The sequence below is a fragment of the Rissa tridactyla genome, chromosome 4 (assembly GCF_028500815.1).
Source record: "Rissa tridactyla isolate bRisTri1 chromosome 4, bRisTri1.patW.cur.20221130, whole genome shotgun sequence".
NCBI classification, from domain to species: Eukaryota; Metazoa; Chordata; class Aves; order Charadriiformes; family Laridae; genus Rissa; species Rissa tridactyla.
Genome location: NC_071469.1, coordinates 2,092,079 through 2,116,954, shown reverse-complemented (window position 1 = coordinate 2,116,954; position 24,876 = coordinate 2,092,079). Strand labels below are relative to the sequence as shown.

At 66.9% G+C, this 24,876-nt stretch overlaps 1 protein-coding gene across 1 annotated transcript; it reads right to left on the bottom strand.

Moving 5' to 3' along the window:
- Nucleotides 1-1,473: 1,473 nt before the first annotated feature.
- On the bottom strand, nucleotides 1,474-24,455 carry SYT7 (synaptotagmin 7). The gene is made up of 14 exons (XM_054197727.1): nucleotides 23,763-24,455; nucleotides 22,201-22,291; nucleotides 18,349-18,452; nucleotides 15,973-16,052; nucleotides 14,072-14,203; nucleotides 13,189-13,404; nucleotides 10,073-10,441; nucleotides 7,711-7,836; nucleotides 4,683-4,818; nucleotides 3,886-4,156; nucleotides 3,318-3,487; nucleotides 2,712-2,826; nucleotides 2,426-2,625; nucleotides 1,474-1,578 (listed from the first exon to the last, which is right to left on the bottom strand). Exons 1-14 carry the CDS (start codon nucleotides 24,453-24,455, stop codon nucleotides 1,474-1,476), a joined length of 2,808 nt encoding a protein of 935 aa, XP_054053702.1.
- Nucleotides 24,456-24,876: the final 421 nt, after the last annotated feature.

Here is a 24,876-nt window from a genome sequence, read left to right as displayed (position 1 = left end):
CCCCACCCCCCCAAAAAAGGGCCTCGGTGGCACCCGGGGGCTGCAGCTTGGTGGCACCCTGCAGCGGGGTGTCGGTGTCCTCCCCATGGGTGCCGGAGGGGCGAAGAAGGGTGGTGGGTGCCACGGTGGGGAGCAGGAAGACTGAGGATGGGGGGGACACCCCCCCCCTCCTCCCCCGGCCAGGTGGGGTGGCTCCGTGCCGGTGGGCACCCCCCTCCCTTTGGGCTCACTCCAGGTGTCCCCGCACCCACGGGTGGCTGTGCCCTACCTGGGACGGCTGCGGAGGTGGCAGCACCCACCTCTCCTCCTCCTCCGGGAGGGGTTTGCCATCCCTCACCCCCCCTCCCCAGGGGCTCCCGGGTGGGTCTGTCCCCATTTTGGGGAGCCCCCGTCCCCCCAGGGAGAGGGCAGGGGTCCGGCGCGTCCCATCCCGATGCTGGCACCGCTCCTGCCAGGGGATGCCACCTGCCCAGGATGGGGACAATGGCGCTGGCTCCATCCCTTGTCCCCCAGGGACCCCAGCACTGGGCACGGGGGGGGCTCATGGGGGTCCTGGAGCGGGGGGGCACGCTATGGGGCCCAGCATCCCCCCGGAGCTGCCAGCGCCTGGCTTGGGGACAGTCCCCTGCCCAGCCTGAGGGGAACGTGCCCAGGGTTGGGGTAACTGGGGGGGAAAAGCTGGGGTGGGGGCAGGACTGGGGGGGGGGGTGTGGGTCCCCGCATAGGGGGGGTGACCCCCAGGATGGGGGTTATGGAGCTCCCGCTCCCACCCAGCCCCAAGACGGAGGTAAAGCATCGAACCCGGCTGAAGGCAGTGCACAAACGAGCCCGCTTTGGCTAACGAACTGCGTCATGGCTTCCGATCCCAGGAGCCCCCCGCTTCCTCCCTGGGTGCCCCCCACCCCATACCAGCCCAGCGTGGCCGGGGGGGGGGGCGGGGGCGCTCAGGGGAGGGCGGTGGGGCCAAGGCAGGGCATTGGGGGGGGGGGGCGCTCCGTGGCCCCACTTGGGCGACGCTGATGGCTCGGAGAGGTTTTATTGAGCTGAAAGGGGAGGGGACGGGGGGGGGCCCTCTCAGACCCACAGCCTGACCCCCTTGAAATGGGGGGGGGGGTGAGGCCGCGGAGGGGCAGAGGGGCTCCCAGGGGCTGGGGCTGGAAGCACTCGCAGAAGTCCTGCCCGGTGGCGGGGACGAGGGACGGGGATGGGGACAGGGGGGCGGTCGTTGCTTCTGGCACCCCTTCTCGGCTGGGGGGGTCCCGTGCCCCCCACATCCCAGCACCGGGGAGAGGCAAAAGGGGGGGCCCAGGGGGAGGATTCCGTCCCCCCTCCTACCGCAGGGTCCCCGCCAGCCGGGGCTCTGCCGTCCCGCCGGTCCCTCGGCTCCTCGCAGAGGGGTGAAGGGGTGAAGAGGGGGCGGGGGGGGGCTGGGAAAGGCGGGGACACCCCCCCGGCCCCGCAGTCCTGGGGCGCTCAGGCCTTCAGCTGGTGCCACTGTGCCACCGCCTGCCGGGGACGGGCGATCATGTCCTTCCAGTGCTTCACCTCCCCGGGGCCGCTCTTCCAGGACAGGTAGATCTACGGGGACAAACAGCCCTTGGACCCCCCCACCGCCATGGCACCGCTACCGGACCCTCCATCCCCATCCCGGACCCTCCCTCCCCATCCCGTGTCACCGGCGATGTCCCCTCCGGGTTGCGCCAATGCCGCTGGCGACGCCGGCACCTCTGTCCCCTCTCCGGTGCCGAGCCGTTGCCCCCCTCCCGGGTTTATCCCAATCTAGGCGTTTGCTTAATTACAGCCCTGCGTTCGGGGATCATAACGGCGATTGCCGCGCTCGTTTGTCATCGTTACCCTAACGAGCGGAGAGCTGGGATGGATTTAACGGTAAATCAAAGCGAGGGGGGATGAATTCCTCCGTTCCTCGCCTCCGGGTCGGGTAAATCCCAGCATGGGGATGGGGGCTGTCTGGTGGGGGATGCAGACCCCCGGGGACCCCCCGTCCGAGCCCCGTGTCCCGCCCCTGCTCTCCCGCAGCCGGGGACGGTGCCACCGCGGGGCACCGTGACACAGAGGAGCCATCGGGGACTTCGATTTTTTGCCTGGCTATAAATAGACTTTTGGCAGGTCGACGCTCACCCTGGCGCGGGCTGTGCCGCAGCACGGCACGGCGAGAGGCGCGGGGCATTGCCACATGGATGGGGGCCACCACATCGTCCCCCCCGACTCATCCCGGGCGAGTCCTTGCCAGCCAGGACCCGAGATGGCCAGGGAAAGCCAGCACGAGGAGCCCCACCATGCTCCACCTTCCTCTCCAGCCTGAGATGGCACCGGTCGCCATCAGCCAGGGACGCGGCTGTCCCCCCGGGTGCCATCCCTCGGTGGGGGCACGTTGCCGGGGTCCCTCCACCACCACGGGACCCACCTTGCCGATGACATCGTTGCGGCTCAGCCTGTCCTTGTCCATGACGGTGATGACGATGGTCGTCTCGCGCAGCCGCTCCGTGGGGATGTCGAAGGCGAAGGACTCATTGAAGACGGGGTTCAGGCACCGCTTCATGACCACTGTCTTCTTCTTCTCCACCCGCTTGTCCTTGTACATCAGCCACACCTTCACGTAGGGGTCTGGGGGGGGGACGACAGGAGCTGGTCTCAGCCCCAGCTGGGCATCGGGCAGCGAGTCCCGGCATGGCAGGAGCCGGAGCTCGTACCTGACGTGCCCCCGATGTCCATGGCTTTGAGGTTACGCGCTTTGATGATGTTCACCACGATGGAGTTGGCAGAGGGGTTGTAGCAGAGCGACAGCAGCAGCTCCCCGCGGCTTCCCTGCGGGACCCCCGGCGGCCATTAGGTGGGTGCCCCCAAAACACCCACCCCCGATGGGGCACCCAAAGCCCCCGTGTCCCACCGCAAGAGCGGGGTGTGGGGCTGGGACCCCCCCAGAGCTGTCCCAAGGGTGGACTTTGGGGCCGCATGGAAAATCAGGGCAGGAGGAAACGGGGCCGCCCCCAGTGGGACGCTTTCTGGTCTTGCTGGAGGCAGGAGAATAAAGCAAACCTTCATTTTAGATCTGCCTGAAACAGCTCTTTTTGACCCAAAATGAAGACGCTCGCTTTGGGCTACTTAGTGCCTTAATTTATAGATAAAGATATGGGAAGAGGAACCTCCCCATCGGACGTCGAACCTTCTCGCAAAGCGGAAAACGTCCCTGTTGGGGTAGCAAGGGGGTGGCCGTCCCCTTGGGACAGCACAGGGACAGGGGCTGGCCTCCCCTCAAGGACTGTCCCCAGGGGGCGGGAGGGGGACCAGGGCCTTACGCTGCCATCGCTGCACGGCTTCAGGTCCTTCCAGAAGGTCTGCATCTGGGTGAGGTCCACCTTGTTGAGGGGGATGGACACCTCCCCGATGGGGTCGTTGCGGCTGAAGCGGTCGTAGTCCAGGACCTGGAGGTACAGCACCCGCTGCACCACCTTCTCGTAGGGGAACCCTGTGCCAGAGACGGAGGGGATGAGGAGCCGTCGCGGCCACGCCAAGCAGCACCCAGTGCTGGTGCCACCCTGCCTTGCCCGCGGTGATGGGGAGATGGTGGCACCAGGCAGCGGATGGGGAGCAGATGACAGCACGGGGCACTTCTCATGGCTTTGGGCCACCACAGTGGCTGGTAGCAGATGAATTCCCCTGTGAGCCTCCTTCCACGTCCCCTTCATGGGACAAAGAGCAAACACCTCCAACCTGGCTTTGACGGCTTGGCCAACCCATCTCATCCCCGATGGCCACCACGTTGGCAGCTCGAGCTGAGCTGATCCAGCCCAGGAGGGAGGACAGAAGGTCCCACAACCACTCCGCTGCCACCCAATGTCCACTCCAGTCCATGCCAGCCCCTACCTTCAAAGAGGAAGGTCTCGTTCCAGTGCGGGTTGAGGTTCTTCCGCTTCACCTTGGTCTCCAGCTTGTGCTTCTTGTCGGGGAGCAGGTAGATCTTGACAAAGGGGTCGCTGGTGCCGCTGAAGTCCTTGGCCGGCAGCTCCTGCGCCTTCATGATCTTGACAGTCAGGGTGGACTCCTGGAAGTTGTAGCCGACGCTGAACTGGATGCGGCCCAGGTTCTCCCGGCTGACGCCTTCGTGTCCCTCGTCATCCTCGGAGCCTGGGGAGAGCTACGGCGGGGGGGGGGAGAAGGGCGGTGAGGGCAGCATTGAGGGACCACCCGGGGGGTCTGCACACCCCTGTCTCCCCCGATTTGGGCACCCGAACTCGGTTCACACCCTCACCCGACCCCCCAGCCCCTCGAGCTGCTGGAGGGCATCAACCTCTCCCCGTCTCCCAGTCACCGCCGTCGCCTCAGATGACTCCTGGCTCGGCGCCACGCGGCCCGGGGACAGGGAGCATCAATTGGCCAAATTCCTCCTGACAGCCCGTCTCCAGTCTCCAGCACCGCTCTCTCGTGCCGGCCCCGGGGATGGCGGGGCGGGGGGTGGAAACGGCTGCGTCACCTCGGCTGAGCCCCCGCTGCGCCCTCCGCAGCGCCCGGCTGTGACGGGGACTTGGCAAGAGCGGGCTGGGACGTGCCGGAGCGCTTGTGGCACAGGGCGGGCACGGGGAAGAGCCGGGTGTCCAAGGGGATGCCCGAGGGCGGGATGCCATCCCTAGGGAGCCCGTCCCCAGCGCATCCCATCCACCCACCATGAGCATCTCACTGGTCAGGGAGTTGACCAGGTCGGAGACGGAGGAGTGCGGCTCCGTCTTGCGGTCGGACTCATCCTGCGGTGGCTGCCCAGGCACCGGCGCCGTGTTCACCGCCTTGCCACCGGCCGGCAACCTGGGGAAAGAGAGGCAGCGCCTTAGAGGAGAGGGGCCGAGAGCCGAGGGCGAGACGGCGAGGGGCTCCCCGGGCACCCTCTCCCGGCGGATGCTGCTGTGCCAGCTCCCGAGGGAGGCTGCCGGCCGGGATGCGGGCAGAGCCGGGCTGCAGGGATGCCCGGGGCTGCGCCCACCCTCTGCAGCCCACCAGTGTCCCCGCACAGAGGGGTCCTGGCCGGCTGGTTCTGCCCGCGATGCCACCAGGCAGGGTCGGGTGCCAGCCGGAGCCCTGGGACACGCGGCATGCCGCCCTGGAGCACAGCAGCAGGTCCACCCGGTGACATCCCAATCCTGGCATCCCCAGAGGCCACGGCGATGCCAGGGATGCCCGCGGCTACCGTGTCCCCACCAGCACCCACGGTTCTGGCTGCACCTCACCCACGCATGGCCCCTTCAGAGGGGGCTAGGTGCCGAGCCACCCCGCGGTTGCTTCGCGCTGCGGTGCTGGCTGTTAGCCGTCCCCCTTTCCTTCTGCCACCGAGCCCCCCACGGTGTCCCGCAGCCGGGACCCCCATCCTGGCTGTCCCCGCACACCCCGGTTGTGGCAGCCGGGTCTCGGGACGGGCTCCCGGCTGGCTGCGGGCCGGTGGGCATGGTGCCAGGGAGGGTGGGCTACCAGGAGGTGCGGCGGACACAGGGACACAGCAGTGATGGAGGCGGGCGGGCGGGCACACACCGGGGGCCACGCTGCCACGAGGCGCACAGGGACACGAGGGGACAACAGGCACACGGCGGCAGGGACGGGGCAGCCCTGGGCGGCTCCGGCGGTGCAGAGAGATCCAAGGGGATGCGCACACAGACAAAGCACCCCACGCTCCTGCCCGAACCTGGACACGGTGACAAACCCACAGAGGGACCGACAGGGGACACACACACACACACACACACAACGGTCCCCAGCGCCGCGGCGGGCTCAGAGCGGGCGAAGCCACAAACGCATGCCACGAGACACCCACCCGCACGCCAAGCACACGCGGACACACGCTGATGGACGGCCGGGCGGAGGACAGGGGTGGGGGGAAGACCTGGCAGGGGGTGATGGGGACGGTGGCACACGCGGTGGCACGGGGCGGCCACCCTCTCGCACACCCACACCCGCAGCCAGGGCTGGCAGGACGTCAGCCAGGGAGGACCGGAGAGCCCAAGGCAGCTGGGGAGGCAAAACCAGGTTAAAAACAGAGCGAAAAATGAAGGCGGAGGAGCCGGCGGCGGGGCCGCGCTGGGCGAGGAGGTGCCGGTGGAGCCGTGGGTGCCGGGGCTGGCGGAGGTCACGGACAGCGAGAAAGAAAGAGAGAGAGAGAGAGAGAGCGGGAAAGAGCAAGAAAAAGGAGGAAAAGCGTCGTCCACTGCCGGCCTGCCGGGAGGGAAGGGGGAGAGAGGAGCGGGGCGGCGGATGGACAGACGGACGGATGGACGGAGAGCGGTTAAGTTGCCAGGACAGGAGACACGCCGAGGCGCCGGGCTGGAGCTGCCGGGGACGGGCTGGAAGGAAGAAGCTGAGAAACGGGGGACGGAGGAGACGTTTCGAGGCAGAAGAGCGGGCGGCCGGCAGCGCCGGGTGGGCTGGCGAGAGCGGAGGGTGCCGGAGCACGTCCCCTGCGCCGGCCGAACCCCCCCCCGCAACATCCCGCAGGGGTCCAAGGTGGGGGGACGGGGAGCAGGGTGGGGAGGGGGGGGGGGATGGAGGCGGGGAGGCCATGCGTGCGCCGGGATGGGTCTTTCGGAGCAGCGAGCTGGGGGGAAGCGGGGAGCAGGGTCTTGCTGCGGCACAGCCACCCACCCGCCCTGTGGCCGGCACCCAGCGTCCCCCCCCCCCCCCCACCACCACTCCCACGTCCCCTCGCTCGGCACGGGGGGCGCAGCCGGCACGGTATGGCACGGCGGCCGGTGCTCCCGGCAGGGGACCGGCTGCTCAGCGCGACGCCGGGGAGGGAAGTGCTAAAAAGATGGAGCGAAACCAAGCCGAGCAGGGTAAAAATAGCCGGTGGGCGAGAACGGTGCCAGTTCATTAACACGCCGAGCGCACGGGGAGGCAGCGCCCGTCGCGCTTCACACCTCCGCCCCGCTCCGGAGGGGATCAACACCCGCCCCCGGTGGCGAAGGGCCCCTCTGCTCCCGCCAGCCCTCGCCAGTGGCCGCGGTTAGGCTCCGGCGCCGGGGTTGGATGCGACGCTGAGCCTTCGGCATCGCGGGAAGGCAGGGAGCAGCCGGAAGGCTTGCAGGCAGAAAAAGGGGGATAATGCCCCCGCCCCCCCAGCCTTGGGGTCACCAAGACACGTGTCCCCGTGTCCCCAAGGGAGCTGCGGAGCCCAGGCCGGGCTGCAAACGGCCCCGCCGGGTTGGAGGGCGCAGGAGACATGCGCTGCGGGATGCGGTCCAGCTGCCGCTGCGGCATCGTCGGCGGGCTTGAGGTGGGGGGGGGGGGGTCGCCAATGAACCTGCCCCCGCCACACACACACTTTGCACCCCCCAATTCTCCTCCCGGCAGCCTGCCCTGCGCCCCGCTCCCCAGCGTGTGCCCCCCCAGCATGCAGCCAGGGCCGGGGGGGGGGCCGGCGGCCGGGGGTGGATGGCAGGGAGGGAGGAGGAAGGGGATGGCGGGGCAGGGGCGGGGGGGTAGGGTGGGGGTTGTGTTCCTCTCCGGTGCAGAACCGCGGGTGCCGGTGTTGGCGGGGTGGGGGGGGAGGAAGAGCTGCAGACGTCACCGTGCCCGCTGCCCGCTGGGCCACCCTGTGCCGCTCCAACCTTCGCGCTCCACGAGGCCAGCCTCCTCATCCTCCTCCTCCTCCTCCACCCTGGGTGAAGCCCTCGTCTCCTCCTCCTGCGGGACTGCCCTCGTCCTCGCTCATACCTCTTGTCCCCCTGAGCGTTCGGCTGGTTCGGCTGCGTCCCAGCGGGTTGCAGGTCGGGGATATTGGCAAAGTCATCTTGCTCTGAGAGTCCCAAAACCAGGGATAACACCACCATCCGGCCTTCCCTGCCCAGGCGGCCCCGCAGGCGGCGGGAGAGAAAGAAAGAGAGAAAGGAGAACACAGCATCAGGCAGGGAACCGGCAGGAGCGGTGCTACCCCGCAGGTCACCCCCGAGGGGCGAGGGGACCCCGGCTCTACCCGCCGGCCCCTGCGCAGGTGACGATGTCCGGGACGGGCGCAGAGGGCTGTGGGGACAAAAGGTGCCGGTTTTGGTGACACGTGGATACCACCGCCACCCCTCTCCTCCACCGGTCCGGGCAGGGAGGATGCTAAAGTCCTGCTCAGGGGGGGAAAAGGTGCCCAGAGGGGCTGGGGACAAGGGACAGAGCGAAGGGAGCGAGGTCCCAGCATCCTTCCACGGAGTTGGAGATGGCGGTGCCATGGCCGAGGCTCTTTGCCCCTCACCTCCGGCGCCGCCGGCGCAGCCTCCCCGGGGCCCGCAACCGCATTTACGCCGCGGCGCCGGGGAGGCAGGCGGGAGGGTAAACAGAATAAAGAGCAAAAGCAAAGTTAATGGCTTGGGAAAGCGGCGGTGGTAAATGGCAGCGGCTCCTCCGCGGGGAAACGGCGGGCTGGCTCAGCACGTCCCGGCTCTGCGGCTGCTTCCCCCCCCACCCCCTGGCCCCGGCCCCGGCCAATTAAGGCTGGAACCAGCATCGATGCTGGGTAAACAGGGAGGAACGTGACCCTCGGGATGGCTAATGAGCCGCATCTCGACATCGGGAAGCCGGCAAATGGAGCCGGCGAGGAACCTCTTAGGTGGGAGAGGGCAGAGCCGAGAGGGGCAGCCACCGGCTGGCGGTGAGGAGGGGTGCCAGCGCCGGGAGGAAGGCTCAACCCTCTCTCCAGGGCTGCCTGCGCAGGCAGGAGCGGGGGGGGGGCAGCCAAATTCACTTCCCTCGGGGCCTTTTCCACCTGACGGAGAAGGTTCTGCGCTCTCATGCGAGGGCAGGATCAGGCCTGTCCCCCCCCCCAGCCCAACCCCGGGCAATACCAGCCTGTGGGAAGCGCTGCCAGGATTTGAGCATCCCCTCTCCCGGGGGTACCCAGCGGGGGGCAAATGGAGGCCAGGGGGGAGCTGGTGGACCCCGGGGAGGACAGAGGTGGCGGGGGGGGGACGACTGTCTCTGGGGGAGGAGCGACAATGTCATGTGCCGAGATACGGTGGCAGCGCGTGGCTCAGATCAGCCCTCGGCGTTTTGAGGTTTGGCAGCCAGCGCCGATACGGGAGATAGGGTTAAGCCAGATTAAGGATCACACGGCTCCGGCAGCTCCCAGCCCCGGCGGAAGGCAGCCTGGCAGGCAGCGATAGCGGGGCCAAACACACAGTCACCCCTCTGCGGGGGTCACCGCCGGCACGGCTGCCACCCCCCCTCTCCTCCCTGGGGCAATGTCACTCCCTGGGGACAACGCCGGTGGCCGTCCCATGGACTGGAGCATCCCTTGGGGACCTGAGCACTCGCGCTGGCCGGCAAGGCAGGGGGTTGATGGGCAGCAAAGCCCATCAACAAAGCGAGTTTTGGGGGCGCGCGAGACCCTTCCCCAGGCTGGGGGAGCCACCTCTGTCCCCCATGATGGGGCTGGAGGGGACCCGGCTCTCCCCGCTGGCAGCGTTTTCCCGAGGTGGTGCCCGCTGAGCAGCCGCGCCACGGTAAGCAGTGGAGAGGGCAGAGGAGAGAGCGATGGAGAGGGCAGAGGAGAGAGCGACGGGGAGAGCGACGGGGAGAGTGCAAGGGGGAGAGCAAGGAGAGAGGAAGGAGAGCACGATGGAAAGAGCAAGAAGAGAGCAAAGAGCAATGGGGAGAGCAAGGAGAGAGCAAGGAGAGCGCGATGGGGAGAGCAAAGAGCAATGAGGAGCACGCAATGGGGAGAGCAAGGAGAGAGCAAGGAGAGAGCGATGGAGAGCACGCAATAGGGAGGGCGAGGAGAGCAACAGAGAGAGCAAGAAGAGAGCAATGGAGGGAGCAAGAAGGGAGTGCAAGGAGAGCGTGAGCGACGGAGGGAGCAAGAAGAGAGCAAAGAGCAATGGGGAGCACGCAACGGGGAGAGCAAGGAGTGAGCGATGGAGAGCACAAGGAGAGAGCAAAGAGAATGGGGAGCATGCAATAGGGAGAGCAAGGAGAGAGCGATGGAGGGAGCAATCGAGAGAGCAAGAAGAGAGCAATGGAGAGCGCAAGGAGAGAGCGGTGGAGGGAGCAATGGAGGCAGCGATGGAGAGCGCAAGGAGAAGCGCACACTTACAGGAAGGACTTCATGTCCAAGCCGCGGTTGCGGATTTGCCCCACCACGTGGTCCCAGCTGCCGGGATTGGAGCGGCTCCGGCCGCCAGCCGTCCGATGCTTGGAGCCGGCAGCGATGCCCTGGCGCGCCTGGCCGCCGCGGGAGCCCCGGGGGTTGCCGGCGCCGGCGGAGGAGCCGCTGTGGGCCTGGAGGTGGCCCAGGCTCTGGCTGGTGGTGGGCTGGCTGTGGTTGGCGCGTTGGTGCTGGCTGAGGGGCTGCTGCAGACTTTGCTGGCGCATGAGCGTGCGGGGCCTCTGGCATTTGGGGTCGCCTGCTGAGGTGGGGATATACTCAAGGGTAGTGGCTGTGGACAAGGTGGAGTCCTCGAAACTTAGGGAGAGGAAGGGCAGAGGAGAGGAGAGAAAGGAGAAGAAGGTGAAGGGGCAAAATTGGAGGAAGGAAAAGAAGAGAGTTAGAGAGAAGATGCCCCAGCGCAGGGAACGCTCCGGCAGGGGCCAGCGGATGCAGCGACCGGTTCCTCTGCCTCTCGGCCCCGCTTCGGCCTCGCCGGCGGCACGGGGCTCCGCCGCCATCTCGCCCGGCCGCCGTCTTCCCCCCCGCCGTCGGCTGCCGGGGAGCTCGGCTGCGGCACGGTGGCACCCGGCCGGTTGGGTGCCCTCCCGTTCCCGCGGCTGCCGGAGCCTTCCCAGCACGCCGGCCGACCTCGTCTGCCAGCTAATTAGGCTGCTGCGTGAAGGCGAATCCCCCGGCGCCCGCTGACGTGCTGCCAGCCAGCCCGCCCCGTCCCCGCGTCCCTCCCGGCCCAGCACCCGCGCCGCCGGGTCTCAGCAGCCCCCTGGTCGTCGTGCCAGCTGGGGGGGGTTGTCCCATGGCAACGAGGAGGGTGGCAAGCCCCCCACGGTCGCGGCGTGCCGCCAAGCTGGGCGTCCCCAAGGCCAAGCCAGGCTGCCAGCGGGGAAAGGGGACGCCACCGGGTTCACGCCGCCCGCCCCTGAATGGCGGGATGGGAGGTGACGGGGACGTGGCCCCGGCGGGATGCGGAGCGCGGAGAAGCTCGGTCTCCCCAGGCGGACGGGCTTCGTCTGGGCGGCGGAGAGGGAAGAGCAGGCGAGAGGGCGGCGGGACAAGCGGCGGCGCCCACGGCTGGCCATGCAGCTCATGCGCAGCACGGCCCATGCAGCTGGGCAGGAGCCTGCCGGCGCCGCGCGGATGCCCGCGGCAACCTGCAAAGCCGGTGGTGGCCGCCATACCAGGGGGGTCCTCAAGGCACAGGGATCCCCCCCCTCCGGCTCCCCGCCCCCGGGACCACCGGGGAGTCGCCTTCAGCAGCCGCCGACCTTACCCCGGCTGAAACCGCGTGGCGAAGCTGTGCCATCGTGCATCGCCAGCAGCGGGGGACGGGGCGGGGGGAGGTGGGGGGGAAGGATAAATAGCTTAATAATGATTAAAACAACAAAAAAAAAGAAGAGGTATAGAAAGAGAGAAAGGTGAGAAGAAGAGAAAGAGGAGGGAGGGAAGTTGAGAGGAGCGGAGAGCTGGGACGGATCCGATCCCGCGGCCGAAGGCACGCAGGGCACTGCCCGGGCGCTGCGCCGCTCCCCCCCCCGCCGCCCCCAGGCCCCCAACCACCCCCCCCCCCCAACATCGCCTGCTGCCGACCTCCTTTCGCTTCCCTATCGAATCCTAAATTAGTTCAATTTACAACCTCTCAGTCACAGGAAACTAAATCTGGCTCCTCTCGGCCGGGCGCCAGCTGGAGGCGCGAGCTCCTGCCAGCGCCGTGCCAGGCGGCAGCACACCCTGCCCGTGCCCGCCCCGCTGCCCCCGCCACCGGGGAGGGGGTACACCAGCCGGAACCCCCTACGAACCGCCCCCAAACCCGAAGGCTCCACGCGGAAGAGATGCTGGAAGGCGGGATGCTTCGCCGCCCGGTGGCTTCTTCATCCCCTTAACCCTGCCCTGGCCAGCCCGGCGGACGTCCAGCCGTCCGTCTGTCCGGCTCCCAGCCCCTCCGGGCGGCCTGTCCCCACGGCCGCCGGAGTTGGTGGCAGCGGAGGTGCCGAGCGGTACGGCAGCGATGCCTTCCCTCAGCCGGCTCCTTCGCCGGAGGGGCTCCCAACGGGTTCCACTTGGCCACCGGGACCGGGGAGGGCTGAAGGCTGCGCAGCTCCCCCTCTTCCTCGCCTCTCCCTCTCGCCTCCCAGCAACACCAGCATCAACGCCAAACGGGCGGCCGCGGCTCCGAACCGGGGAGGGGACACCAATCTTTGGCGCTCCCAGAGGCATTTGGGATTCATCCAAGGTGGCAAGACTGGATTTTTCTCTTTTGGAAAGGATTTCTCCCCGCCAAAAAGGCTGGAAGAAGCAGCGGGGATGAGATACGCCAGCCCTGGGAAGCGCCTTTGCCGTCACCTTCTCCGAGGGTGCCGGGGTCGATGCCGGGACCCGCCGGCTGCCGGGAGGCTGCTGCACCCCCAGCACAGGGAACCGGAGCGAACAGAAACACAAGACGGAGCCCGCAGATAAATCACCGTCTCCCCCGGCAGAGCTACGGTCGCTACCGGCAGCGGAGGGTCTCGCCGAGACCCCCCCACCCAACCTGCCTGGGCCACGAGCCCCGCAGAGCGTGCCAAAGCTCTGGTTTTTCCCTAAATCTGCTAAAACCGCTGATTTTTCCCCCATGCTGGGGATGGGGTGGTGGAGCCGCAAGCGAGGCGCCGGGTCTCGTGCTCAGGGGAGCCACGGACCGTGATGGCCGCATCCCCGGGATGGGGACACGGGGGCAGCAGCTCCTGCCTTTGGGACCATCCCCAAGACGATGCCCGCCGGCATCACCACCCTCGGGGCTGGAAACATGCCGGCGACGGCACCCAAAGTGCTCCTCCTGCCTGGCAACCCCCTCCTCTTCTCCCTGCCCCGTGCCGAAACGCCGCTGGGAGCCAGCTCCTTGCCTCCCTTGGCGCCGTGGACCACGGAGGGGGTCTCTTGGTGTCCCCCATCCAAGCGCAGCCCACAGCGGGGAGCGGGCACGCTGTCGGTGGCCAAGTTGGGGGGGGAGTTGTCCGTGCCGGGGCGGGTGGGGGGTTGCCGTGCCCGGACCGTGCGTGCTCACTCACTTGGACAGGCTGAGCTTCCCTGCGGCCAAGTGGCTCTGCACCGTGTGCCAGCGGCCACGCGCCGCTTTCCCCGCGCCGGGCTCGCTGTGGGCAGAGACGCTGCTCCTCATGCCGTCCTCGCCGAGCCGCTGCTTCTCCCCGGGGCGGCCGTCGCGGTCCCCCGCCAACCCGGCGGCGGCCGACGCCGTCAGCTTGGCCCCTGATAACAGAGAGCCACTGGGCCGGGCCGACGGCCGGACCCCCCCCAAGACAGACACCAAGGCAGCCGGACGGACAGACGGACATGGTGGTGGTGGGGGGAGCCGTTTGATGGCGGGGGGGGTGGGGGGTACAAGGGGAAGAGGAGAGAGCCGGGCAGACGGACAAGAGACGGACAGACAGACAGAGAGAGAAAGAGAGACATCAGCACTGCAAAAGAAAAAGGGGTCCTGGCCGGGGGCGGGTGCGCGGGGGCCTCGGCAAAACCATCCAAAAATAAAGTGGGGAGGACGAAGGTTGGGGGGGGCAAGGTAGGGGGAGTAGGGGGGGGGGGGTCCCGCTCGCCGGCAGCCCAGCCCCGGGGGGGGACCCGTCCCCCGCGCCGAGGGGGTGCCCCCAACGCGCAACCCCGTCCTGCGCCGCCGCCAGGGTTGTTGTTGTTGTTGGGGGGCGGGGGGGGGGGGGGTGTCCCGTCGTGGCCCCGGCTGCCCCCCTTCCCCCGGGGGCCGGGGGGAAGCGGAAAGGAGGGGTTGCTCGTCTCCATGGGGCTGCCCATGGGGTGGCTTGCGGGGAGCCCGGGAGGAGGAGGAGGAGGAGGAGGAGGAGGAGGAGGAGGAGGAGGAAGGCGAGTGGGTGCTGCCCATATACTCACTACACGGAGCAAACCCGGTAAGGAGAGACTCACTTGAGGGAAAGCCGCGGATCACCGTACGGGGCGTAAGGTGAAATGTTTAGTATAAACTCCTTGGGAGGGTAGGAGCTCCATTTCTGCTGCACTGTGTTGTCATTGTTATTCCAAAAGTCTCTGTCTAGATCGCTACAGCGGCCGGAGACCAGGGGAGAAAGAAAAAGGGAAATACAAGAGAGAGAAGCTGAATTCCTGCGAGAAGGGAAGAAAAGCCGCCCTCCGCCCCCGGAGCGCCGGCATCCTGCGGAGAGAGAGACGGGGCGCCCGGCCGCCCACCCCTGGGACACCGACACACACCACACACGCGCGCGCACGCACGCACAAACACACAGGGACAGACGGACGGGTGGACGGAGCAGGGCAGAGCTGCGGAGAGACAGGAGCAAGGCGGGGGGCTCCGCCGGCTGGGGAGGAAGAGAAGGATGGAGCGGGGTTAGAGAGGTGCCGGCGAGCACAGTGCCGGGGCGACGTCCCCGGCACGCGTGTCTGTGCGTCCTCGGCACGCGTGTCCGTGCGTCCTTATATGTCTATACGTCCTGGCGTGTCCGTACGTCCTCGCCTCCTCAGCAGCCGGGTCCTGGAAGCGCAGGCTGCTTGGTTAACCGTGCCGCCGCCGCGTGTTGGGACACCCCTCCAGGTCCCCTCCGGCCGAACCAGCCCGCTGCCAGCACCGAGCCCGAACCTCCCGGCTGCGGCAAGCCGCCCGTAGCACCCCGTTGCCCGCTCACAGCTGCGTGCCGGGGGGCTGTGGAGCCGAGCAGGCCCCCCGCCGGCACTGGGGGATGTGAAAAGCCACCGGTGCCCATCCCTCACACCCCTCCTCGATGCCCACCGGCGGCTCCGGGTTGAGCCCGGCTGCACGGAGCCGGGGAGGGAGAGCCGCCTGTGCCATGCCATCAGGGTGGGAATGTGCCTCCCCTCTGGTCCCAGCCCCGGTGTGGCCGGGAGCAGCTGGCCGAGCTGGAGGGGTGCCCGAGGTAGCCCCAGACTCCCGCACCCCAATAATCCCCCCCCCGGCAGGAGGCCAAGGGAGGAGGTTTGCAATAGCCTTACTCCAGGCAGGGGCTATTTCCCCCCTGGTGGCCAAGCCCTGGCCCCTCCCAGGAGCCTTGTGGGGTGCTGGGGGGGCAGAGCTGGAGCTGGGGTGCCCAGGAGAGCCCCCTCCCCGGCTGCCAAACGCCCACCTCTACTCCCTGCCCGGCACCGTGAGATGCCCCAGCTCCGCTCTCCTTTCCCCTCCGCATCCCCGCTGTCCGTGGGCTGCGGAGCCGGGGGGCCAGGGGCGGGGGGGTCTCCAGCAGCGGGGCAGGGCTCGGGGCTCCACACGCCCAGACCTGGGGGGCATCCCCGGGAACACCACGCCGGGGTCCCCATGGCGCCATCCGCTCATTGCCACAGCTCAGCGGGTGAGCCAGGAGGGGCGGCCCAGGGGGCTGCAGAGACCCACCAGCCCTCCCAGTCTCCCGCTGGGGCTGGGGGACACCTCCGCGGCGACTTGGGGGCACCACCCCGTCGCACGTTGGCACGACGGTGGGGTCGGTCTCCCCCGCAGCCCTCGCATGCCCCCGGGATGGAACCGGAGCCGCTGCCAAACTCGCTCTGCCAGGGCTGGACATGGACCCGTCCTCGCTGGCAGCCGAGGGACGGCCACCTCCGTCCCCAAGGAGGGACCTCCCCGCTGCTGGGGTGGCGGGGGGGGGATGGCACTGATCCGCCACGTGTCCCCATGTGAGCAGGGCACCCATGACGGGGTCGGGGGGGGCCCGGCGTGTGGCAGAGAGCAGGGCGCTGCGCGGGTTGCGGCCGTGCCGGACCCGTGGGCGTTGAGGCTCCCGGCACCGCAGCCCCCTGCCCCTGTCCCCCCCCCTGCCCCCAGCCCCCCTGACCCTGGCACCTACTTGATGGTTTTCTTTTCACTGCGGCCTCGGCTGGAGTCCGGGGTTCCCACAGTCTCCAGGGAAGTCTTGTAACGCTTACCCTGCGGAGAGGAAGAGGAGAGGGGGGGAGGTCAGGGAGACCCCCATAGCACCGCAGGGCGTGGGGATGGGAGATCCCGGGTTGCACCTCCACCAGCTGGAGAGGTTGACCTGGATTTTGCCCTTTTCCCTTACAGCCTCCCAGTCGCCGGGCTCCATCCCACCGAGCCGGGCGGTAAAACTCCCACCAGCTTCATCCCTCGGCCCTTACGAGCCAGCAAAGGCACTGGGAAGACACTGGTCTGGCCACCCTGGCTCTCGGGCACCGTCCCTAGGGGGCTGGAGGGGGCTCATGGCCTGCGTCACCCCAAGGACAGAACAGCAGCCGTCGCCTGCGTAGCCTTCCACAGCCTCACCGGGGGAGGAGCGGGTAATTTTAGGATTAATTGAACCTGAATTAATTGAGTTCACCTTCCCCACCGAAAGGGAAGAGCTGCCATATGATAATGAAGCAGGCGCTCGCTCCTAACTGGGGCTTGTAATCAGGGCACTTCACTGTGATTTCCGACAGCAGGTTCAGCGAGCTGCTCCGATCCAGGGCGGACAAGAGCGCAATTAATGCCAATTAGCGAACAATTAGGAGGGGAGCCTGCTCTGCGCAGGTGCGGGGAGGCTGAGGTGGGACGGGAGCAGCTGCCGGAGCAGGCTGGGGTTGTGGACCATGGCGGGACCTGTGAGCATCCCTCCTGCAGGAGCCAGCCCTGCACGCAGCCTGCTCCTGGAACGGGGAGTATTCCTCCTGTCTCCTTCTCCCCGGCCTCGTCACCTCTGCACGGAGCCGCCTCCTTGGCAGTGCTGTGGCAAAAGGACTCCCTGCACCCCCAGCGCGGGTGTCCTTGGACAGCCGGGGCTCATCCCGCTGGTAGCGCAAGGACGCCTGACCTCCTTGGATGCCCATGGGCTAATCCTGATGGGAACTACAGGGATGATGGATCTCCTTGGATGCCCATGGGCTAATCCTGATAGGAACTACAGGGATGATGGATCTCCTTGGATGCCCATGAGCTAATCCTGCCAGGAGGCAGAGGGATGCCCAACCTCCTGGGATGCCCACGGGCTAATCCTGCTGGGATCTGCAGGGATGCCCAACCTCCTTCGATGCCCAGGGGTTCATCCTGCTGGGAGCTGCAGGGATGCTGGATCTCCTTGGATACCCATGGACCATCCTGGAGGGAGTCAGCCCTGAGCCCTGTGCTCAGCGTTGTCCCCAGCTGACCACAGCACAGGGCTCGTGGGGACACGGTGGCAGCAGCGGCTGCTGGCCCATGCTCCCCCGGCACTAGCCATCCCGGGGCCAGCCCCGCAGGCGCTCAGCGTGTTTGGCCGTGGTTCCCATGCAGCCGTTCCAGCTCCGGGCACTGTCGAGGGCCGGCTGGGATGTGCCTTTCCATTCCCAGCCTGAACGCTTTCCCGGCCAATTTATACTTCTTTGTTCCTCTGCCAGCTTCGTCCTTCAGCGCAAACGGCCCATCTCCCCCCCGGTGCTTAACCCTCCGCCACCTTGCCCTTCCCTTGGTGGCACCGGCTGGGCCTGGTGGCCCCTTTCCACCCACCTCCTCTCCCCGCATGCCATGGCCACTGCCCCAAGGCTGCCTCGTCCCTGCTGGACCCATCTCTCCCCTTCCCGGGGGAGCGCTGCCTTCCCACGGCGCGGGGGGAGCCACCAGCATGCCCAGGGTGGGCATCTCCCACCTGGGAAGAGCCGCCACCACGGCGGCACTCGACCCAGATTTCGAACCTGACGGCGAAGGAAACGCAGCCGAGAATGTGCCGGATCCTGGGGCCAGAGCAAGAGGAGGAGGAGGAAGGACGCAGGGCAGGAGGGAGAGCGGTCCCAAGCTAAAGGACCCCCCCACTGCAGTGGGGGTCGGGGAGGGAAGCCTCGGGGGGTGGGGGGGATAGTGGCCTCATGGCACCCGGTGCCACCGGGGATGGGCTGGCCACCTTCCCATGGGGCTCTTCCAGGCAGGAGCATCCCCAGCAGGACAGGGGCCAGGTTGCTACTGCTCATCGCAATTATATACCTATATCTATATCTATATCTGTATTTGGAAACTTCCCTTTATGCCGCACAAACAGTTTCGCCCCAAACATTTAATTATCGCATCTCCTAAAGAGCAAAATAAAAGCCGCGGCCGGCACCTGCCGCAAACCTGCCAGCAGCCTCTCTGCCCCGGGACCCCCCACCCCAGCCATCACCCAGGGCCGGAGGGTGGCCGGGACCCCCGTCCCAGCTCAGCCCGGGACCCCGCGCCCGCTCCCCACCCCGTGCACCCGGCCGGCGCGGGGGACGCTTACCATTTTGCGCTGGCACCACTGGCAGATCCCGCAGAGGACGATGGTGACGCTAAGGCTGACGGTGATGATGGCTGAGACGAGGAGGACATCGCGGGAGGGAGCCCCTGGGGGGGGAGCAGAGCAGAGCCACGGCTCAGCGAGGCGGGGGTGGGGGGGTGTCACCCCCTGCCGGCCCCTTCTGCTGGCTCCTGGCGGGATGCCCCGGCCCCCAGCGCTCCCCGGGGGCTCAGGTCGGAGCAAAGGGAGGGCTTTAATCTCTGCCGGCACCCCGGCAGCGCCGGCATGTCCGGCAAAGGTTGCAGCATCACCGGGTGCCTCCTGCGGCTCCCACCACGCCATCTCGGCACAGCGGCTGTTTTGGGATCCTTCCCCTTCCCCTTCCCCTTCTCCTTCCTAATCGCTGTCCCTTCCCCTTGTCCATCCCTTCCCCTTTCCTCTTTCCCTTCCCCTTTGCCTCCTTAATGCCCATCCCTTCCCCTTCCCCATCCCTTCACTTTCTGCATCCTCCTCCCCTTTTCATTCCTCTTCCCCACCTCTTCCTCTTTCCCTTTCCCTTCCCCATCTTGTCCCCTTTTCCTTTCCTCTTTCCTTCCCTAATGCCCATCCCTTCCCCATCCTTTCAGCTTCTCCATCTTCTTCCCCTCTGCCTTCTTCTTCCCCACCTCTTCCTCTTCCCCTTTCCCATTCCCTTCCCCATCCCACCCATCCCCTTTCCTCTTTCCTTCCCCTTTGCCTTCCTAATACTCATCCCTTCTCCATCATTTCACCTTCTCCATCCTCTTCCCTTTTTCCTTCCCCTTCCTCAGCTCTTCCTCTTCCCCTTCCCCTTCTCTTCCTCTTCCCCATCCCATCCTCTTCCCCTTTCCTCTTTCCTTCCCCTTTGCCTTCCTAATGCCCACCCCTTCCCCTTTTCCATCCTCTTCCCCTTTTCCTTCCCCTTCCCCACCTCTTCCTCTTCCCCTTCCCCATCCCACCCATCCCCTTTCCTCTTTCCTTCCCCTTTGCCTTCCTAATACTCATCCCTTCCCCATCATTTCACCTTCTCCATCCTCTTCCCTTTTTCTTTCCCCTTCCCCACCTCTTCCTCTTCCTCTTCCTCTTCCCCTTCCCCATCCCATCCTCTTCCCCTTTCCTCTTTCCTTCCCCTTTGCCTTCCTAATGTCCACCCCTTCCCTTTCCCCATCCCTTCCTCTTTCCCATCCCCTCCGGACAAGCCATTCCCTGTTTCCTTGCTGTATCCGTGCCCTTTCCATCGATGCCCTGCCACCACCCCACCACAGGGGTTCCCTCTTTGGGTCAGCCAAACCCACACGAATTCACCCCAAACAGCAACCCCGGGGGGGCAGGAGAACCCCTCGCCACCCCCCCGAGGGACCTGCCCCATGGCACAGGGTGTCCCCACTCCCCACCCCCGTCACAGCCACCGAGCTCACGGCCACGCTGCCAGCGAGCGCGATGCCCCTGGCACCGTGGGAGGATTCATATGGACCCAAGGTGGCTTTTGGGGGGGGCGGGGTCCAGTGGGGTCCCCAACCCAGCTCAGCCCCGGCCCCTGGCAGGACCCCTCACCGCGGCATCCCAGTGGGGACCCCGCCGCTCCGCACCCCGGCACCGGGACAGGACATGGCTCGTGCCACCGCCAGCGGCGGGGAGCGGCGCGGCCGGAGCCGCCCGCCTGTAGCTGTACTGCAGTATAAATATTAAACAATGATCGTTAATAATTAATTCGCCTGCAGACCTTGTTATTGTAATGAAATTTGCCAGCGGCTCAGAGGCTGGGCTGAGTCAGAGTGGCCTGGGTGGCCAGATGGGGGGCTCGGGCATCCGTCCGTCCCCCCGCCCCCCGACACACAGTGGACACCCCGGTGCCACCGATGCCCCGCTCCCACCCCCGGCGTGACAAAGTGGCCACAAGCACCCGCAGCCCCGTGGCCTCCGGCGGAATAAAACAGCGAAGCAAAGGGGACGGTGGCCATAAAGGGGGAGTTTTACAGAAGCCCCCCTGAGCAGCCGCACGGCCAGCACCGCCAGGACGGGATGGAGGGGGCAGGAGGGTGGTCCCAGGGGGTTTCGGGGGACAGGGCTGGGGGGTCGGGTCCCGGCTCCGGGGCCAGGGCAGCGGCACAGCCGGCCGGCACACGTGTTCCCTCCATCCAAAGGCAGCGAGGGGGGCCCCTCCATCCCTCCTCGGTCACGAGGAGCCTGTGTATAAAACTCGCTTAGCAACTGTTGCCTAGGAGGGAATTTGGGACCAGCCCTTAATTTCAAACATTTATAAACCCCGGCTAGATAAGCTGCTGGGGGTGGGGGGGCGATGTAATGCAGCCCCCCCTTTGGGATGCCCAGCTCTCGGCGGTGCAAGACCCCGACCAGTTCAAGTTCAGCACATGGGCTAACCGGGCAGGCTGGCGTGGCTAGAAAACAGGGTGAGCCCCCCCCCCCCCCCCGCCCCCAAAATGCCATCTCACCCCACCACCACCCCGGTGCTCCCCGCAGCCCTGATGCCTGCTTGGGGACACCGTGATGTGCCGAAAGCGGGGTGCCCTGCCTGGCTGCATGCTAATGGCTGCGGCCGGAGTGACCCCCCGCTGTAAAAAAACCACCCCTCCCGCCTTAGCCCGGAGCTTCGAGAGATGCTTCGGTCCTCGCGGGGTCAAGTTCATCCCCAACGTCATGTGGCGCGGGGGGCAATCAAAGGGGAGCGGGCGAGGGGCAGGGACACGTGCTGCCCGCCGAGGTGCTGGCGCGGCACAAACGAGGGATTATCCTGCTTAGGAAGGAAAAAACCAGCGCGGCGTCCGGACGCTGTCACCCAAGGGCTTGGAGAAGGACCTTGGCGCGCGGCGGCACCTGGCCAAATGTCCCTGTGCCAAGATGCCACCCCAGCCCCCAGGCTGGCATCACCCGGGGAGCCTGATGGTCACACCGGTGGGGACGTGCCTGCCCGGAGAGGTGGGGGGGGGGTTCCACCCCACCACGCTGGGGGCTTGGTGACAAGCATGTCTCTTAGCCCCCAGTGACCACCAGACGGGTGCCAGCCCTCCCCAATGGGGACACATGTCCCTCAGCCCGTGCGGGCCGTGTCCCCAGGGCTGGGGGAAAAAATGCTGGCCCCCAGGCTGCCGCTGCCCTCAGCAGCGATGTAAATGACTCGTTTTCTGGGCAATTAGCGCTGGTTAATTAGAGAAGCTGAGCGGAAGGGAGCTCCTGGCTTGTCCCCAGCCCTGGGTCCCTGCCCCGGGGCGCAGCATCACCTCCCTGCTTGGGATGCCGGGCATGGGGACGCCATGGGGCGGGTGGCACGGGGGCACCGAAGGGCTGGGGGGGATACGGGGAGCTGGGCGGCATGCGGGGGGACACAGCCCCGAGAGCGGGTGACAAACGTGGCGCTTGTTTACTGCCGCCTCTGCCCCGCTCCTTCCCCGCCACTCGCCATAAATCTCTTGGCTCTGCCGGTGCGGATACAAGCCGGGAGCGTGAGAGACGGCAGCGCTGGCACGTCAGCCCCATGCATCGGGGCCGGGGGGGGGGTGTCCACACCCCTGCCCTGGGGTCCCCACAGCCACCTGTGTCTTTTCCCCCCCCCGGCAAAATCACACCTGCCCTTCGCCGGTCCTGCTTCACGCCAAGGGGCTGCTCCGTGAGAGCTGGAGACCCCGCGTCCACCCTTGGAGGACATCAAGGGCTTGGGGACACCAGGGCTGGGGTTGTCCCCACCCCTCGCACCCCCCGGGATGGCGGCGGAGGCTGGGGACGGGGGCGGCGCGGCCCTGCGGCTCCTTCATCAGTATTCAATGCCGCTCGATGGGATATAATTCCACTTTTACAGCCGGTTATTGATGAGGGGATTACCTGCCTCGTTAGCGCCCCGGCGCTTCGGCGGGGGATTCGTGGAGCGCTGTGCGAGCAGCAGCCGGCTGTGCTGGGGGAGAGGGTCCCCGTGCTGGGGGGGAGAGGGACCCCGCGTACAGGGGAGAGGGTCCCCAGGCTGGGGAGAGGGTCCTTGTGCTGGGGGAAAAGGTCCTGCATGCAGGGAGATGGTCCCCATGCCAGGGAGAGGGTCCCCATGCTGGGGGGAGAGGGTCCCCGCGTGCAGGGAGAGGGTCCCTGTGCCAGGGGGGAGAAGGACCCTGCATGCAGGGAGAGGGTCCCCAGGCTGGGGAGAGGGTCCTTGTGCCGGGGGAGAGGGCCCTGCAGGCAGGGAGAGGGTTCCTGTACCAGGGAGAGGGTCCCTGTGCCATGGGGAGAGGGTCCCCGCATGCAGGGAGAGGGTCCCTGTGCTGGGGAGAGGGTCCCTGCACACAGGCAGAGGGTCCCTGTGCCAGGGGAGAGGGTCCCTGCATGCAGGGAGATGGTCCTTTTGCCAGGGGAGAGGGTCCCTGCATGCAAGGAGAGGGTCCCCATGCTGGGGGGAGAGGGTCCCTGCACGCAGGAAGAGGGTGCCTGTGCAGGGGGAGAGGGTCCCTGTGCCAGAGAGAGGGTCCTTGTGCTGGGGGAGAAGGTCCTGCATGCAGGGAGATGGTCCCCATGCCAGGGAGAGGGTGCCCAGGCTGGGGGGAGAGGGTCCCCGCGTGCAGGGAGAGGGTCCCTGTACCAGGCAGAGGGTCCCTGTGACAGGGGAAGTGGGTCCCTACATATAGGCAGAGGGTCCCTGTGCAGGGGGAGAGGGTCCCTGTACCGGGGAGAGGGTCCCTGTGCCATGGGGAGAGGGTCCCTGCATGCAGGGAGATGGTCCTTTTGCCAGGGGAGAGGGTCCCTGCATGCAGGGAGAGGGTCCCTGTGCCAGGGGAGAGGGTCCCTGTGCAAGGGGAGAGGGTCCCTGTGCCAGGGGAGAGGGTCCCTGCATGCAGGGAGAGGGTCCCTGTGCCAGGGGAGAGGGTCCCTGCACGCAGGAAGAGGGTCCCCATGCCAGACACCCTCCTGCGAGCGCGCTCCTTGGCGCAGAAGACCCCTGCGCTTGGCACCCCGCACCATTCGGAGCCCCCCACCTGCCTGGCAGCGGTGGCCGGCGGCGGTGACGGCGGCGTGCCACCGCGTGCCCGCGTCCCCTAAGCCTCCGCTCCTGCCGGCGCGGGATTAGCTGCTTCCGAACGAGCTCCGGCTTTTGTGCCTGTGGAGAAAACACTTCGAACCCCGACGCTGGCAGGAGCGAGAGGCGCGGGATTCCGGGAGGGATTACTCTCCTCTAAGCGGGGTGTAAGCTGGAGATCCTCCCCGACGGGCGGCGAGGCGCTCGCGGCGAGAGCTGCCCGTGCCGAGGGATTCAACGCATGGCTCAGCGCCGGGAGGCAGCCCCACGCCGGGGTGGCCACGGGTGCCAGCGGAGCCGGGTGGCCCTGCACAGCCCAGCCTGGGGACACCCCGCGCTCTCCCAGCCTGCTCCCTGCTCCCGCCTGGGTTTGGGCCTTGGCTACGGGCGCTTCAGTGGCCCTGTGCATCCTGGTGGCTTTGCGTATCTTGGTGGCTTTGGGCGTTCCAATGGCTTCGCACATCTTGGTGGCTTTGGGCATCTTAGTGGCTTTCTGCACCTTGACGGCTCTGCACATGTTGGTGGCTTTGGGCGTCTTGGTGGCTTTGGGCATCTCAGTGGCTTTGCACATCTTGGTGGCTTTGCACATCTTGGTGGCTTCATGCACCTCAGTGGCCCTGCACATCTTGGTGGCTTTGGGCATCCCAGTGGCTTTGCACATCTTGGTGGCTTTGCGCACCTTGGCAGCTTTGCACATCCTGGTGGCTTTGTGCACCTTGGTGGCCCTGCATATCTTGGTGGCTCTGTGCACCTTGGTGGCTCCGAGCATCTTGGTGGCTTCATGTACCTCAGTGTCCCTGCACATCTTGGTGGCTTTGGGCATCTTGGTGGCTTTGGGCATCCCAGTGGCTTTGCACACCTCGGTGGCTTTGCACATCTTGGTGGCTTTGCACATCTTGGTGGCTTCAAGCACCTCAGTGGCCCTGCACACCTTGGTGGCTTTGGGCATCTTGGTGGCTTTGTACACCTCAGTGGCCCTGCACACCTTGGTGGCTTTGTGCACCTTGGTGGCTTCATGCACCTCAGTGGCTCTGCACATCTTGGTGGCTTCGTGCACCATGGTGGCTTTGCACATCATAGTGGCTTTTTGCACATCCTGGTGTCTTTGTGCATCTTGATGGCTTTGGGCATCTTGGTGGCTTTGTGCACATCGGTGGCTTTGCAGATCTTGGTGGCTTTGGGCATCTTTGTGGCTCCATGCACCTTGGTGGCCCCGCACATCTTGGTGGCTTTGCACATCTCGGTGGTTTTGTGCATCTGGGTGGCCCTGTGCACCCTCAGCTCTCCAGGACAGACGTCCCCTAAGTCCGGCCCAGCGAGACCCTTGCCCTCAAGGGCAGCTACACCCCTTTGCCCCCCGATGGCCTTCCCCCAGCAGGGACCCCCTGTCTCCCTGTGCCCATCCCAGCACTCGGAACCAACCAACGGCTCCCCCACCACCCCCAGGTCCCCACCATGGACCAGCACTGAAACCCACGGCCCTGGAGCAGCACCTCCTG